The following is a 16888-nucleotide window of genomic DNA, read 5'->3' as shown; positions in this document are numbered from 1 at the left end:
GGCAGCAACACAGAGGTGAAACTAGTATCTTGGCTAACATAGCTGCTTAAAATGTCACTTTCATAAGATTTTACTTAGCAGAAGTTAAGAATCCATAGCAAATTTCATAGTGTAACTCATTTTTCTCCTGACAAATTTTTACGTTTTTCTCGGGACAGAATGTAGTTTGTTTGTGTGCTTTTAGCAGCATAAATATCCTCACAGCATTTGGGTCTATGTGGTTAAGAATAATCAGATGTACAGGTGGCTCATAAAGAGGCACATGGCCTGGAACAATAAATCTGACACTTAACCATTTAAACAAAGGATAGGCAAGGGTTGTTACATTTGGCACTAGAGGGGTATTTAAGCAAGCAATCAGAGGCCTGAGAGATGTACTGTCTAGGAGCAGAAATCAATGAAGTTCAAACTAAAAACTAGTCATACATGAAAAAATAAAATAAAATAAAAAAGGTACCTATCTAGTGAAAGAGGTTACCATGGGATGTGGTGAAAGATCCAGCACAAGAAATCTTCAGATCAATATCAGATGTTTGCTCTATCTCAGCCACAGGTAACTTGGCCAAATTTAGAAATTCCTAGATAAGCTTCTAGGGTCTCTTTTATATAGAGTCCAAACAGATGCTCAAAATGGTCCCATTTGGCTTTAAAAATCTGCAAAAACTTGTGTAGAAAAAGGAAAAGAGATCAAAGAAAAGGCTTATCCTGAACGCCAAAAGAAATTCTGCAAGACAACTGTTAGTGCTACTGAGTCTGATGACTTCTTGTCTGGACATTGTGCCTTAGGGCTCAACTTGATGCCAGACATCTGATGCTTTGCCTAGCAGAACAGTGGAATCCGAGAAGAGACATGCTGAAAATCATGTCCTATTTCCCAGCAAGGAAGTCTTCTTTAACGTGGTGGATAATGCTAAGCAATTTTGAAGAGTCTTTAACAGAAACTGTAGTTAAAACAACCATTGCGGCTGGTTAAAGATAGAACAATTATCAACATCTCCATCAGCAGAATGTATATACTTCATTTTTTTGGAAGAGGTTTCTGTGCCTACAGCTGAATGTAATGCATTAATAGAGCTAAAATGTCCCCTTATCACACACAACATTTGCATTAGGATAGCATTTGGAAGCACGTGCATTAGGATTAGTGTTTCCAGATAGGAAACAAGTCAGAAGCACTCTGACCTGGCTGGAACAGAGTAGTTGGAAATAAAAGCAATCCACCCAAGAGGAAGGCTGAAGTACCTCTTACTCTGGATTTTTACTGGATCAGTCTGTGAGATCTCCAAGGCCCCACCTACCCCATTCTTGTACATGAAATGCTGGTTTGCCCTGTACGCGTCCATTGCGTATGATCTGGATTGTCCTTCTGGGCTCCAGCTTCCCATACTCACGTTCCCTGCGTCCTAAGGAGAGGAGGTGAATGTAGGCACACAGGCTTCATGTGGCATTGCCACATGAATAGGAACAGCAACAACCTGGCAAGGGGCTGAGGACCCTGTCTCCACATTATGGCAGTGAGAAGGAGTGATGGAACTTACCCTGTGGACTTGAAGTCCAGCCATGGTTGGAGCGCAGCTTCTGGGTTTGGCTTCGTCTAGCAGAAATTCTGCCTGTACGCCCCAAGATAGCTTTGTGATGGGCACCGAAGTAGGAGCAATGGGGAGAGCCCTCGAAAATGTGCATTCCTAATTCAAGCTAAAAGAGCAGTTCAAAGCAATCTACTTCACAAGTTTTCTTCAAGCAGATTCCTGCCGAAATGGATAGTGCTTTCCTTACCCATGGAGCTCTAAGGTTTCGGAGCTCTTCTGGCAAAGGCACTTGCAGAATCAAAATCTTAGAGTGCAGTAATTCACCCCTCAAAATATAGGACCATTTTAATTCCATAAAGTAAACCAAGAATTAACTTACTAAATACTGATTATTTTGCAGTTTATATTTCATCCAGGTTGATTTTAGGAAGGATTTAGCCAGGACTTTTAGTACTAAGTACCTGCCATTTACAAATAGCATGCAATAAAAATCAGGATTTTTAAAAAGATCCATGTCGGACACCTGCCAATGAAGACAAAAATGTGTTACGTGTCCTTATCTTACATAGGTTGAGGTTGTGATTTCTTTTTTTTTTTTTTTAAGTCTAAGGCACTATGCCATAAAGCTTGTAAAGCAGTTATGAAGTTCTTTAAATCTGTATTAACATTTCCCTCCTACCTATCTTTCTCTCTTTTAGACTTTTAACCTTTGTAGATATAAGACTAGTATCTTGGGAAGCAGCTTACTTGAGCTTTATTTATATCTGTCAGTGGGAGATGCTTGGAAAACATTGGGAGAATGCTGCTCTGTCATGCAGCAACCGGGAATTTACATTACAAAATGGTAAAAATAATCAGTGCAAGAATCAGTTCCTTCAGATGCTGAATCCTCATTTCTGGTTTTCAAAATCTTCTTGTGTGTGGGTATATTTCTGTACGAATATAAATAAATGTTCATAGATGTATATTTTATCTGGGTTCTTTTGGTTTTATATCTTCCCGCATTACATTCAATGTATCTTTGTTTACATTAATACATACATTTATAATACTTAAAGACAACATAAGGCAGAAAAGGAGGAGGAGATAATTTAGGCTTTACAAGGTTAGGAGAAAGGAGGAAAGACATGCTTGTGTATTGGAAGAAAAGCTTGTGCCATCATTTTAAATCTGCCTTTAGGTGATTTTAACTTAAATGACCAGCATTTGCCATGCAGAACCTTACTTTGCCTGACTCTGGCAGCAGTATGGAGGTCAGATAACCATCCAAGTGCAATGCCAAAGGCATAAAAATTTTTTTCCTCTCTGTTCCTCTGTGGGTTTTTCCCTTTCCTACGTGTTTATAGGGCATATGACAACAAATTCCCTTGCATTACTTGCTATAGTTCAAGGTAATAGACCAAGGAATTTAACATAATTCTTCATACTCAATTAAACTGTCCATTTCGTGATTCCTTATCCAAAAAAACAGCTAGTGGCTGGGTATGTTTGGTCTGCTTTTATTCGGAGTGGCAGATGATAATTCTCTGCCATACCAGAACACTAGGAACAACATTCTGCCCTGGTTGGGTTTTTGCAGTACGTGGGCTGGTGTAGGCTCCGACAGGCTAAAATCTTTTGATTTGGGGATAATCTTGTGTTATCCGGTTGGGGCTTGAATGTTCCCTTCTCATTTGAAAAATGTTAACGCAGAACCTCCTGAGAAATAAGCGCTCCTAAGTGTTCAGCTTGTATTAAAACTGATGCTTGTGATTTCCACGCAAACAAAAGCCAGTGATAGTGGCTAGGATAGGGGAAACAAAGTTCCTCTGTCCTTTGTGAAAAGATCCCTCCCCCCCTTGCCCAATCTTTAAGTTCTGTTCTGTTCTGCAACTTTATCACTATTCAAACTAGGTCTGGGGACAAAAGCCTCGTAGCTTGTCTCTCTTCTTTTTTATTTTTTTTTTTTTTCCTTTTCCTTAAGGGTTGCAGCATTGGAACATGCTACCCTGTTGATGTCTAGGGATGTAAAGTAGAGGATTTATGAAAGAGAAAATAGAATAGAGCCTTAAAAGTTTGGCCTTAAAAAATGGAGCCAGTAGTTTGACAGATTGTTCAGTAAATGTTCATTTTATTGAGAATTATAAAAAAGGTGCTTAAAGCCTCTGTGCCATTAATATAATACATTAAAAGGTTACTGTCAAGATTAGTGTTTCAGCTCTGAAAATTGACTGTAGGGTTTATGGGCAGCACTGTTCATACTCTGCTTGGAAGATGAGGTGTCTTCTACTTACCACTTGACAAAACCATTATGTTGTTACAAGGCTTTATACTGAAAAACTTGACAAATAGTAAAACATAAATAAAATCTCATTTGAAAAGCTGGAGAATAGTTGCTGTCTGTCTTATAGCCAGATTTAGCAGATGCGGGTTTGAATGTAAAACAGTTGTGAAAATAGCCAGTGTCAAACTAGTGCAAAATTAAACTTGTGGGGTGTTCTGTTTTCAGTGTCTGTTATTGTTGAAGTACTCCATTTCAAAAGCATGCATTCCTTCCTACAGAAAAAAAATCAGATTCCTTAGTTGAAATTAATTAGCATTCAGAAACCAGATAGCATGTTTTTGGGTATTCATGAGATCTCTGTTTGAAAAAATGTTTTTAACTTGTAGAAATGTGTTGCAACACACAGATGGGAAGAAAAAGAAAAAAAAAATCTCTTTAGCAAGCACTGTGTATAAAAGGAATATTACATTTTGCACGCTCCTGATTACCCTGTGTAAACAGTTTTTGACATCTGTCTTTATAGTTTTCGAGGAGAGGAAGACTTTGTTAAAAGAACCATTTTTATACAGCAGTCACCATTTCAGTCTTGCTTTACCTGTATTATGAAAGCAGATGGTCTGCATGTCTTTTGAATATTTATAACTATCAAAAACAATCTCTTGCTATTCACCCTTAGGCTTATGAGATGTCAGGACTGTTCTGGTTGAAAAAAAATCATCTTGGGTGTTTACAGAAAGAGGATTACATTAAGCTGAAATGACTATACATTTTCCAGTTTAATATTTGTCCATCAGCTGTTTAATCGTATTTAGATAATTGTGTAAATAAGTTGTTGCAGCCCTTGCCCCTTCCACTGAGCAGGCTTGAAGCTTTAAACACCGATGAATGAGCTGCAAAAAAGCTCGGATTTTTTTTTTCCTAGTTAAACAACCTGGAAGGCCTAAAGAAGTTTTGGTTACAATGCTCCTTTTGAAGGAAATATTTCATTTGCAGAGGAATCCCCGATATCTAATTCAGCCGAGTTGTTTTAGGAAGCTGCTGTGTCTGTTACTCTCTGCTAAGTCTTCTAGCACGTATTTGTTCTGTGTAAATACTGCAGCCCAACTACCCCTTCATGAGGCATGAAAACAACCTCATTCTGCCCATATGAAAATAATTTTAAGGTTATTTAGGGGAAGTTTTGGGACTGTGGGGGTTAAAAGCTTTTTTGACTGGAAGCTGAGCAATCACTGATAACAGATTTTGCTGTGGTTGGTTGATTTGGCAGAAAAGCATGAACAGTTTTGGTTTAGATGATTGAATTAACCTGATTAACATTGTTTTTGTTGTTTTGCAAAAAGGACAACAGTATACTTTTAGCGATGATCGAACAATACTTCACCTGGTTGGAGAGCAGTGTTAGAGGCAATGACTCAGAAATGCCTCCCTTGTAGCACCTGCAGCGGTGGCTGCAGCGACCAGCCGGCACGAAAGGCTCGGTCCTGCCCGTGTCTTGCAGGATGCCCCTTGCATTAGATTCTGCTGCAATGTGAAGGGTGCTGCCATTTTAGTGGGGTTTATTTGATGGGCACGTGAAAAGAGTTCTGGTTAAGGTTTAAGGTATTTCCCCAGGGAGTTCCCCAACTTCTTTGAGAGATGATGGTGTCTGATTTTCAAATCTCGGGTATTCAGTCTTGCTGAGAGACTGGGATTTGGTTCAAACTATGCTGGGTGAACCTCAGCTGAACTTCAGAACGAATTCTACCCCTACCTCCACACAGTTTTTGGATGCCTAATTATAATTAACTTATTTGGCTAAAAAAAGAGCACTTGGGCTGCAGCAGATGGTATCATTCCAGAATAGTGGGATTTCTGTGAAGGTGGCACCATTTCAGATGAGATCTCCTGGTTTTCAGAACAGGACTACAAGTGATGTGGTTGCGGGGGTGGGGATGGAGAGGGGGTAAAGAGGGAAATTTGGGATCTGGAAATCTCACAGCTTTCAAGGATAAACTTCTAGGAGATACGTTATGACTGCAGATCTGTGACCAGTTTTTGCCTTCTATCAATTTTCTTTGCGACGTGTGAAAAAGAAATCAGATTATGAGTGATGAATGTGATGCATTTGAGTATTTGTATGATATATCGATATTCATCATCCTTGTCCATGGAAAGCGTCTGCCTCTGTGCCTTACAGATAAGGAATGCCTATGTACAGTAGTACCTGAATATGATGTGCCTCAAATATAATAATTTTCGTTTTGATTATTGATAAGTATAAGCCAAGACATGGGGAGCTCCTCACATGTAATGACCCGGGAAATAAGAAAAACTTTAATATGCCTCCAGTCTAGATCGTGGTTCTCTGAGACCACTAACTCACAGGGTTGATCTTCAGTTTTAGGCCCTAAACATAGTGGGCATTCATATATGTAGATTGCTGTTAAAACATATAGGAATTCTACAGCAATAGGAATTTCATAGGAATTTCTATAGCAAAGTGCATCTTGCTGCACTGATGTGACTGCAGGTTTGATGACAATAAATAAAGCATAGAAACAATGAAATTCAATGTTGTCATGTTATTTTCTGAGTTAACAAGGTAGTAATATTTTATCTGGCTTGTAAAATTTTGCCTTCAGTGAATTAGTAAATAAATCATTGATTCCTCCTGATGAGGATTCTTAGCGTAGGTAATATCACTTGAATGTTTGCATGAAGTGTTCTTGAAGAAAAAGCAGGATAATTTTCATTTTTAAATGTGTTGATAATTTCTGTGGGGTTTATTTTATCTACTTTGAAGAGCTGGAGTAAAACCCCAATCTTAGCCATCAGAGCCTGACGTTCATGTTGTGTCAAAGCAGCTAAAATTCCTACCAGTGTTATTTAAACACACCAGTCCCCTATCTGGTTGTAAAATAAAGTAACTGCATTAAATTTATTCCTGAAGAAGCAGGGGATGTCACAAACTGCCATGTCATTGGCATATCTTCTTTGTAAAATGACATGGAAGAGTGGACTAGGAAACCCTAGAGAAACATCTTCATCAATAATAGGTAATTTACTAAAATTATTACTAATACACATGTTTTCATACTTCCTAATGTTATTTGGGCAGGAGAAGGCACCTGAAAGGGGCAGAGAAAAATAGAGAAAACCACCTGGAAGTCTAAATGACGTCCACAAAATATGCACAAGCTCATATGGGATGGTGGCCCATTACATGTGCAGTTCCCCATTTTGCACATGCGGATCTGCAGGTTTTGCATATACAGTAACTGTGCATTCACAGAATTTACCTGTTCAGATTCACGAGACTTTTTAAATCATGTCTTATGTAACATGTGCCATTAAAATGGTTTAATCTTTAAAAGGGCTTAAACAATAATTTTGGAAGTATTAGACATTAATGATACTGGTGTTATATTGGAAATTGAAATTGGGTTCAGCTGAGCTTGGTTCAGGTCATTCAGGCTAGAGTTGCAGTAGTCTATTAAGATTTCATTCTCCTTTTATACCACTGACAAAACGCTTCAAGCTAATTTCAGAAATGCCAGATTAATATCAAGGAATGGTAAGAATTTTGGTGATTCAGAGAAACATTAAAATAGCTGCTTGGTGAGTAGAGGGTGTCCACGTTTGACATAAATAATACTGCTTCACTCTAGCAGTTCTAAGCCTCCACAAATAGCTTGTTACTGAGTAATATGTTAGAAAATGGTTTAGTGAGCTTCACTAAGATCAATAATCCAGGTACTTTTACTCAGAAGCTGACCTAGCCTTATAAAAGAAGACTTATAGTAATATTTATTGCATTTTTATTCCCAACTTTTTCTTCCAGTGGTTATTGCAGTTTGTGTAACAAAGGGTTGATGCTATACATCGATTTTACAGCAGCACATAGCTAAATGTTACATGCTGAATAGTGAAGAAACATAATAATCAGGGCTTTGTCCTCTTGACTGTCATTGTTTTCTCAATACGCTGGACAATTCCTGTAGTTAAGCTAAAAGTGACTACTTTCCACATAGAAATTGAAAGGGTGGCAAAGTTCAGTCTATTGAAATTATATTTGCTAATTTTGTTGTTCATACATCATATACTGAGTATAATTTTCAAGTTGAAGCATTATCTCATTTTTGCAAGGCTTAGTCTTAATTGATTTTGTAAAAGAATGTACTGGAACTGAAAGTTTTATGCATTGTAAATTCCACTATTTTAAAATTGGTCAAAACTGAGCAGAAGGTAAATTTCTCACTGTAGCTATCTGATATCTCGAGAACCTTTGAGAAAAAATTGTTTCTATCATCCTTTGGTCTATTTTACAGCTAATACTCAGTTACAGAATTAGACCTGACAATAAGTGCTTTTCATAAGCCTGTTTCTGCGAATCACTTAAAGTACCCTGTTTAGGAAAAGCAAGTCTGGGTTCATTTTGGGTTGATACATACATATTTTATTCTACTATAAGCTCCCTTATTTTATCCTGCAAATAGTTTGTTCAGATTAACATGCATCCTATGATTTTCTGGGGTCCACCCTGTGATAGGTGGCACAAAGGGAATGGGCACGGGTAACTTGGGGCATTGCTTTCATATTTGGAGTCAGTGCAGGATTTGTATGCCTGTAAACTTGTGTGGGTATGTGAAAGGTCAGTCAAGTTTAAAAGCAGAAATAGCACAAACAAAATGCACTTTCAAGATTAGCGTCTTCCATCCAGAGCCCATCCCATTGCCTGATATTTCTTGGTCGATAACTTTGTTCTTCCCTTAGTACATCTGCTTTTTTTTTTTTGCTCCCATTTACAATATACCTTGGTTAGGGTTTATGCTCAATTATGCTCAAAGTTTTTTAAAAAGCTTTGGACGATAGGATTAAAAATGCAATATGGTTCTCAAACTCTAAAAATATAATGGTTTCAACAATTGAAATAATTTGTGCTTTGACTTGTACTGCTCTGTATTACAGATTTTTTTTCTTCTCCCCTTTTCACACAGAGTATGATTTCTTCCATTGTGAACAGCACTTACTATGCAAATGTCTCAGCAGCAAAATGTCAGGAATTTGGAAGGTGGTATAAACATTTCAAGAAGGCAAAAGATATGATGGGTAAGCAGAAAAAAAAAAAAAGAAAAAGAAAAAAAAGCCGTGATGGTGGATACATACCATTATGTGTCACGTTGAGGTCTGTCACAGTCATATAAGAAGCCAGGTCCCTTCACGATGAGTTTAGGATGCTTTTGATGAGTAGATGTAGAAAGTACATATATAGTGAAAGAATTCATTTAAATAAATATTTGCTATTGAAACAGCCAAACTGACTTGAGTTGCCAGAGATGTGAAGCTGTCATTCTGTAAATCTAGAGATCTTCTACCACCCAGAATAATTGTTTAAAAAACCTGTTCCTGGAACTGTGATGGACTGATTTTTTTTAATGTGTGTATTTTTTTCTTGCGCTGGCTAATGTATATTTAAAGAATCAGGCTTTTATAACTATCACTGCCTTCCAAGAAGAATGCTATAATTTTATAAATTCTTATCTTTCTCTAACTTTGGGGCCATTTTCAATTCATTTTAAGAAATAGATGTTGTAACAGTTGTTTGCTTGTTGTAGTAAGCACAAGGAAAATAATGGAGAAAAAAAAATCCATCAGTGGGACATACTAATTCTGTAATACTTTTTGTCTTTCTGCGTTGTCCGTTTTTAAAACTATTTCTTAAACCTGTTAACACAGTTTTGAACATTTTATGTCAGAAAATTTCTATGTAGTTGTCAACAGAATGAAGAAATGGTACCTCAGTTTGGATTGAATTTTGAGCTTGACTTAGCTTTCCGTATTTGAAGCAAAATCATTCATCTACCAAAACTGGTTCCTTGCCTTTTATAGCTTAAGGCTGTAATGAAGACAATGCATCACTTTTGTGATAATTGCTTGAATTACTATTCCAAGTGAATGGCCCACTTGGGTTGATCTCTACTTCCCGCTAGTGAAAAAAAGGCAGCTTCTTTCCTTATCTGCTTTGTACCTTCTGTGCAACACCAAACCCTTCCTCTGACACCACCGAGGTCAGTGGTAAGGCTTCACTTGGTTTTGGGTGGTTCCTGTGCGAGGAGCAGAGTGCCTGCATGGGAGGGTGAACCTTTCCGCAGCAGCCTCTCCCACCTCCATTGCAGCAGCGCTCCTGCATGGGGCAACCCCTGCAAAAATTTCCTTACATGACCTGCCAGGACAGGTTCACCATCCATTCATGAGGGGACAATGAAGCCAATGCATAGGAACCATACATACGTGTGTGTGTGTGTGTGTGTCTGTTCCTGTGTATCCTAATGCTTGGCGGGAGAGGCACCATTGCCCCCAATGCCACGTGGGTGAGGAGCATCGGGTGCTCTGCTGGGGGGCTGGTCCAGGCTACGGACACCAGACCACTGTGCAGAACTACTGGCTTGCTTTTTGGTTTTTAGATTTCTGCCCATGATAGGAGTGAGGGGGAAGGCAGGGCTGCAGGTGGGAATCCAGGTGCCGATATCTTCTTCCAGCGCTCATTCCTGTGGAGGAAAGGGTGGTTTTACACAGAATGACTGTTAGTGGAGATCATAATTACTATGAAAAGCTCAGACACTGCCTTTTTTTAAGAAATATGCTTTACGCTTTACTAGCATAACAAAAAAATTGCTACGACACTTTTGTGAAGATACTGGCGTTTTGGTTTTTAAATAAACCATGTTTTCTTAAGGCTATTTCCAGACCAGCATTGCTAAAGCTCTAGAACTGAGATTGTTTAAAATGAAAAAGTGACATACATTGATAAAAAGGAGACTCCTTTACATCAGCCTGGAGTTATTTTATATTGTCTTATCGTGCACAAGAGGGGAGCTGGAAAAACTCTTGTAGTTTAAAAAACTGTGTTGTTAATTAAAAAGGAGGGTGTGTCAAGGCAGATGAGTTAATATAAGAAAAAAAATTCAACCATGTTGCAAGTCACTGAAAAAAACCATGCATACATGGTTGCAAGATAAAGCAGCCCATCTGTGTAATTTACATAAATTATACTAGTTCCTAGCAGTCCCATACAATTGATGCAGCATCTAGAAATTAGCAGAGCATGGGGAGGTCCACACCCCACCCTGCTTGTTACAGATTTCAAGTGGCTGGGGACTGCAGATGTCATGGCAGGGACACCATGGGAGGAACAAAACCAGTCACCAGGGGCTTCTCTCTCTGGTCAGGGTGTGCTTTCCCGTAACAGCCCTCCTTACCCTTTGTGCAGATGCACTTGCCTTTTCACCTGCATCTTCTGCAGCACATAGAGTGGTTTCTCATGTCATGTCTTTGCCCCTTCTCTAGTTGCTTACCACCTTGTCTGAAGTCCCTGCATCCCTTGCTGCAGGGATGTGCTCTGCAGCCGTGCGCTTGCCGTTCGGTTGCGTTGCACCTTGGCAAAGCTTACGGGAAGTTACTCCTTTGCTGTACATGGCTTCCAGCATGTGACTTTTGCCTCTGATGTTCTGTTGGTTCCTCCGAGGGCCCAGTGAAGATGATGGGCACTTGGTTTTTTGTTTTTGTTTTTTTTTTTTTGTTAAGAAAATATTTACTACGCCAGTATTTGTAGGTAAATTTTGAAGGCAAATAGCCGCAACAGTGATGTTATGGGCCTGCTGATCTAGGCTGAAAGTTCACTAAGCTTGATCCCGAATGTGTGCCATTTGATATGTGTTTATTTTTATTAGAATGTCTTGCAAGGAGTGTGAAGTTTGTGATTTTCAGTCTTATGCTAGCTTTTTTGATGTTTCTTTTCCACCGTAGTTGAGATGGATAGCCTTTCTGAACTATCCCAGCAAGGTGCCAACCATGTCAACTTTGGTCAGCAGCCAGTCCCAGGGAACACAGCCGAACAGCCTCCATCCCCTGTTCAGCTTTCTCATGGTAGTCAACCATCAGTCCGGACCCCGCTTCCAAACCTGCACCCTGGACTTGTATCTACTCCCATTAGCCCTCAGCTGGTAAATCAGCAGTTGGTAATGGCCCAGTTGCTGAACCAGCAGTATGCAGTGAACAGACTTCTAGCCCAGCAGTCCTTAAACCAACAGTACTTGAACCACCCTCCTCCTGTCAGTAGATCCATGAACAAGCCGTTGGAGCAGCAGGTCTCAACAAACACAGAGGTGTCTTCCGAAATCTACCAGTGGGTCCGTGACGAACTGAAACGAGCAGGAATCTCACAGGCAGTATTTGCACGTGTGGCTTTTAATCGAACTCAGGTCAGTCATCTTTTTCCTTACTTTTTCAGAATCCAAGATTCCCTTTCTTTCTCTCTCTATTTAGTCATTATCACCTTTTATGTCTCTCTCCTCATTTCTGCCTTGTCACTTAGCTCCTGTGAAGGAACCGCGTTTCCTTGCAGGACCAGTGTCCATGTTGATACAGTACAGAAATCTTCAGTGATTGGTTTGTGGAAATACCTGCTGTTCTTACAGACACCTTCGTTCCTCTCCAGTTGTGATGGTTTATGAATAGCTGAGTCTTCTCTGGAAAGGATATGAGCAGCTCTGTGCAGAACCATTCACAAAGTCACCCAACAGATTGCCTTTTGTGTTGCAAAGGTATACGCGTATTGACCACATGCATGCACTGAACAACCTGTCTTCTTTCACAGGTGTATGGAGACGGTCTTTTATTCTTGTTTCCATTTCTTTTTAGTATTTTCTAGTGAAAGTCTTAATAACATCTTCTCGGGCTTCTGAAAAGATTAAAAATTAAAAGCTTTATTTTTAGATCATCTACTCTTTTCATGTATTTTTGTAGTTTGTTGCAAAAAACAGTAGTTGCTGAGATTGCTGATGTCCACGTCAGAACATATACTTCAGCTCTTCAATGCAGAAAAAGCTAGCCCTAGCAAAGCTGATAAGTAACACTAAAATGTGTTATTTTTTACACCTGTTTTAGAAGCTAACCCTGTTATAATTTATTCTGCTCTATGAATTTAACTTAATGCCATGTTGCATGGAATTTAATCAAGCAGAAATTATGGAAGAAATTACAGTATATCCAATGCAAATAATAAGATCTCAAAATCTTTGTATTCTGTTTTAACAGAAAATAAAATAGCAGTTTTGTAAATAGAAAATATTTTACAAAGACATTGTTAAGTTTGCTTTAGATTCCACATTTTTAAACCTAATGAACAAGTATTAGTCCATGGTAGAATATAGTAAAAAAAATCATAATTTGGGCTTCTCTTGCAATGTTGATGTTTCTCCCTTCATACCTTAGAAAATACAAATTCTGGTTCAAATGCATTGATGCCAGATTTGAATAAGCATGTCATTTGTAATTGTTCTGAATTATTATTGCCTTAAAATTTTTTACATCCTCCTCTAGCTAGAAGAAAGTAAAGTCATTGTCTGAATTTTCTGTAGAGCTCTGTGTGTTTGTGTCTTTCCTTTTAACAGCAGAGGAGGTTTTCAAGATCTGGGTCTTTCGTACCAAATTTCTTGGGATACATGAACTCATGCAAGGATTACTTAAGTAAGTTAGGTCCAGGCAGTACCATTTGTAATATTTACAAGTAAGTGACATAGAGTTTTGTTTAATACAATGTTTAATATTTTAACTGTTGATACTATAAAGTACTGAAGTAATAGTAGTAGCTTCAAGTTGCAATGGCTTGCAGCTGCCATCTTACCTGGACAAAAATCCAAGCAAATAATTCAGAAAATAGTTTACTATATATTTAGTTCTTATTCAGATATGCCTAAAATCACCTTGTTTTCTCTGCACTTTCTTCCCCCTCCAAAGTAATTTGTTCAGTTTTTGTCAGCTAGTTTTGCATGCAACTTTTGGTCTATCATTTGTGCATGAGCAGTATTTGTTACCTGAAATACAAGGATGATTGATTCTGACTGGACATTGAATTTATGTGATGCAATATGAGAGGATGCTTTTGAGATGTGATAAATGCAGCTATAGAACCAGGTTTCTAATGCAAATACTGATTTTTGCTTACTATATATTTTTCTTACTACAAATGTTACTAAATATTTGGTTGAAGTTCAATTCATCCACAGATGTTGTGGTTAACCAGCTTGGTAAAACATGTTCAAAGTGACCCAAAACTGGGAGGAAACCCCAAAATGAACGTTGAAAACAAATCGCCTGAAGAGATGCGACATATACCTATAATATATTTTGGCAATTGTCAACCAGATCTACTTGAAAAAAGGCAGGGTAGTATCCCTATATCCTACAAATAGTCTTAGCTAGTCAAATAGTATTTGCAGTTAGCTACATAAGACTTTCCAGTATTTGTTATATATTGTGGCAAACGTAGGGAACAGAAAGGAAAAATATTAGGAGCCTAGACAATATTAGCCTCAGCGTTGCCAAGAAATATCTCAGCATACTTTTCATATGAAGCAAAGCCCCACTGAAATCCAGAGTTTGTTGTAGGCACATTTCACCTTTGCAGAACTGAAAATTGTTAATTTTACCCATGGTAGCAGCTAATGTCCAAGTATAAACGTAGGCAGAGATACTTGTGATTCTCATATGAAAACATTTACATTTGTTCTGCTTGCTGTACTTTGGAATTCATCACAGCTTATTTAAGGATATGTCACATTTAACTAAAACTAGGGCAGTGCTTTAATAACCAATGCTATTTACATGTTATTTTCTAATATTGATGTAATATCTTTTTCTTTTTTTTTTTTGTCTAGAGCAAGTGAAAATGCTTGTTTAAATTTATCTGCTGTTTTCTGAGATGAAAAGCTAACTCAGGCTTACAACTGACATTTTTGAAACTGTCATAAGCATATTTGAGCCGTGTCCAGGGAGCATATCATGCCATCAGTTTCTAAAGGCAGAAGATCTCACTGAAATTGGTTAGGAGTTCTGTGCAAAAAACCCCTGATGTTGAGATATGGTCTCAGATGCGGGGAGAGATTCGCTTTCAGTGTAAAAGTTAAGGAAGGAAGTGAACTATAAGAGTAATCTAGCTTAATATTTTGGCAATAAAAATGGACTTTGGTGTAATTGGTTGAAGGTGTTGGCACTTCTTTTTTACAGACTTGTGTTCTGCAGTATGAATACAGAATTTGCTGGAATTTTTGTGTGGGAAGGGGAGTTCTACCAGCTTAGTGTAGTAGTTCAACTTGGTAATTGAACACTTGGCTCTGATTTTCAAAAATTTTTGATTTGGGGGCAAAAATGTCAACTAGAAATATTTCTACTTCTTCCTAGCTCAAAGGAAAGAATTTAGTAAAATTACTTCTGAAAACTAAGGTGTCTTTTATTGTTAAATAATTATCATCTATTTATGAGGTAGACACCCCCCCCCCCCCCCCCCGCCACACCTCAGAAAATTGAAAGGATGTCTTTAATATCTTCTTGGATAACTTCAACAGCAACCCTTAACTTCAGAAAGGTAGTTTCAAAAATGTGTAGTTCTCAGGAATGTGCCTCGCAAAGTTTAATCAAAGAAGGGTCCAGATAGCTCTAACTTGAAAGAAAATTAACATATATACAGACACAATAGAACAGTTGTTGTAGGGAGCAGAAGCAGTTTCAGAGGGTGGAGCACCTCTCCACACGTGAAATTTCACAGCTTGCTGACTGCAGAGAAGCAGATTGAATCCTGTTAGCACCTCTTAGTAGTGCACCATGGAAGTTTGTCGAGTCAGGATTTGTACTAGCAGGTCTGAGTTTCACCTCAAGCATGGCTACCAAATGTGTCTTTCAGTCTCTTTGTTTGCTAGGGTAATTTTGGTAAATTGAGCTGCTTTTGTTTCAGCTGCCGTTTGACCAAATTAATAAACATTTCTTCCAGCTGATGCCAGTGCACTGTGCAGACACCTCTGCTTTCTTGAAATGGCAAGTTCAGTATTTCCCTGCACTCTGCTGGGCAGAAAATGGCATTTTTTCTGATGGCGCAGCCACGAGGTGATGGCACGGATGCATGGGGGCAGCTCGCCAAGGCGCAGTGCCCCACTGTCTCTGCCACAGCCTCCCGTCAGCAGTCAGGCTCAGACTGCCCCTGCAAATTTGCAGTCAAACTGGGAGGTTGCCTACTCTGTTTTGTTCTTCTTTTGGTGTTTTGTGCAGCTGAACCACCTTCGGAGCCCTAAACAAATAAACAAACTCCTCTACCCATTTCTGTCCTGTGTTTGTCAATGTAAACACGAGTCAGGAAACGCAAAGCTTTGGCTTCCCCCACGCAAGGCTGACATTTGACTTGAAGGTGTAGCTTAACCTGGCGCAGGGCAGGGTGACGTGTATGTACTGCGCGAGCGAGGAATCGTGTTAGTCATGGTTGTGGTTGGAACCGTAACTCGGGGCTGCCTGGCTGTTTGTGTACACTTTCAACCGTAACATTTGCTGCATGGACTCGGGTGCTGCCGTATGGAGATGACCTCTCAGCTCCATCTTCGCAAAAGGAGGGGGAGTGCTTTTTGCTGCTTTTGCCATCTTTGACTATTGTAATTTTTCTTCTTCCCACTTGTGATAGTTTTTCATCTCAAGGTTTTTGAGTACTTCTCAGTGTTTCTGCCAGATACCTTTTCTCTCCCCCTCCTTTCTACTTCACCCCCATGCTGCTTTAAAATATTAGCTGCCAGAATACATTGCCTTCCGTTCATGCATAATGCCTTTTCTCATATGTGGAAACTTCTGTGTATTTAGGACTGTGCTTGTGCAAATTCAGGGCAATTGCTATTTCAAGGGAGAATGCTTGGATGCAAGAAACAGCTCCATGCAATTTTAAAACAAAATCTAAGTTTACACAAACCACCTTCCCAGGCACTTTTATTTTTTTTCCTTCCACTTTGTCTTTGGCACACTTTATTTTCCAGTAAAATGAAAAATGAAGATGGATTATTCAAAATTGATAACAGTAATGGACCATCATGTAATGTTTTATTGAATTTGAGTTCTGTAAATTATGTGGTAGAGAGAAATTTGCCTGCTTAAGTATAACAGAAATTGCCACTGTATTCATATAATTCTTCGTAGTGTAATTTAAGAAAAAGCACACTATCCATATCACTATTGAATAAAAGGTAAAAAGGTGCTATTACACTATCATGACAGCTCTCCTCTTGCTACTAAGCGACATAGATAA

The 16888-nt window shown here is 38.7% G+C and overlaps 1 protein-coding gene across 8 annotated transcripts in view; it reads left to right on the top strand.

The window, feature by feature from the left end:
* The window catches only part of SATB1 (SATB homeobox 1), a 93961-nt gene that overhangs the window by 37361 nt on the left and 39712 nt on the right, over window positions 1-16888 (top strand). For all 8 annotated transcript variants that reach the window (XM_056335325.1, XM_056335316.1, XM_056335321.1 and 5 more), the window contains 2 exons: window positions 8769-8880; window positions 11578-12032. In XM_056335325.1, the coding sequence (XP_056191300.1) occupies window positions 8769-8880; window positions 11578-12032 (567 nt within the window). The remainder of the gene's footprint in view (window positions 1-8768; window positions 8881-11577; window positions 12033-16888) is intronic.

Source organism: Falco biarmicus, chromosome 4 (assembly GCF_023638135.1).
Source record: "Falco biarmicus isolate bFalBia1 chromosome 4, bFalBia1.pri, whole genome shotgun sequence".
In the NCBI taxonomy this organism is placed as follows: Eukaryota; Metazoa; Chordata; class Aves; order Falconiformes; family Falconidae; genus Falco; species Falco biarmicus.
Note: the sequence above shows the minus strand (reverse complement) of the source record. Positions and strands in the feature narration are given on the sequence as shown.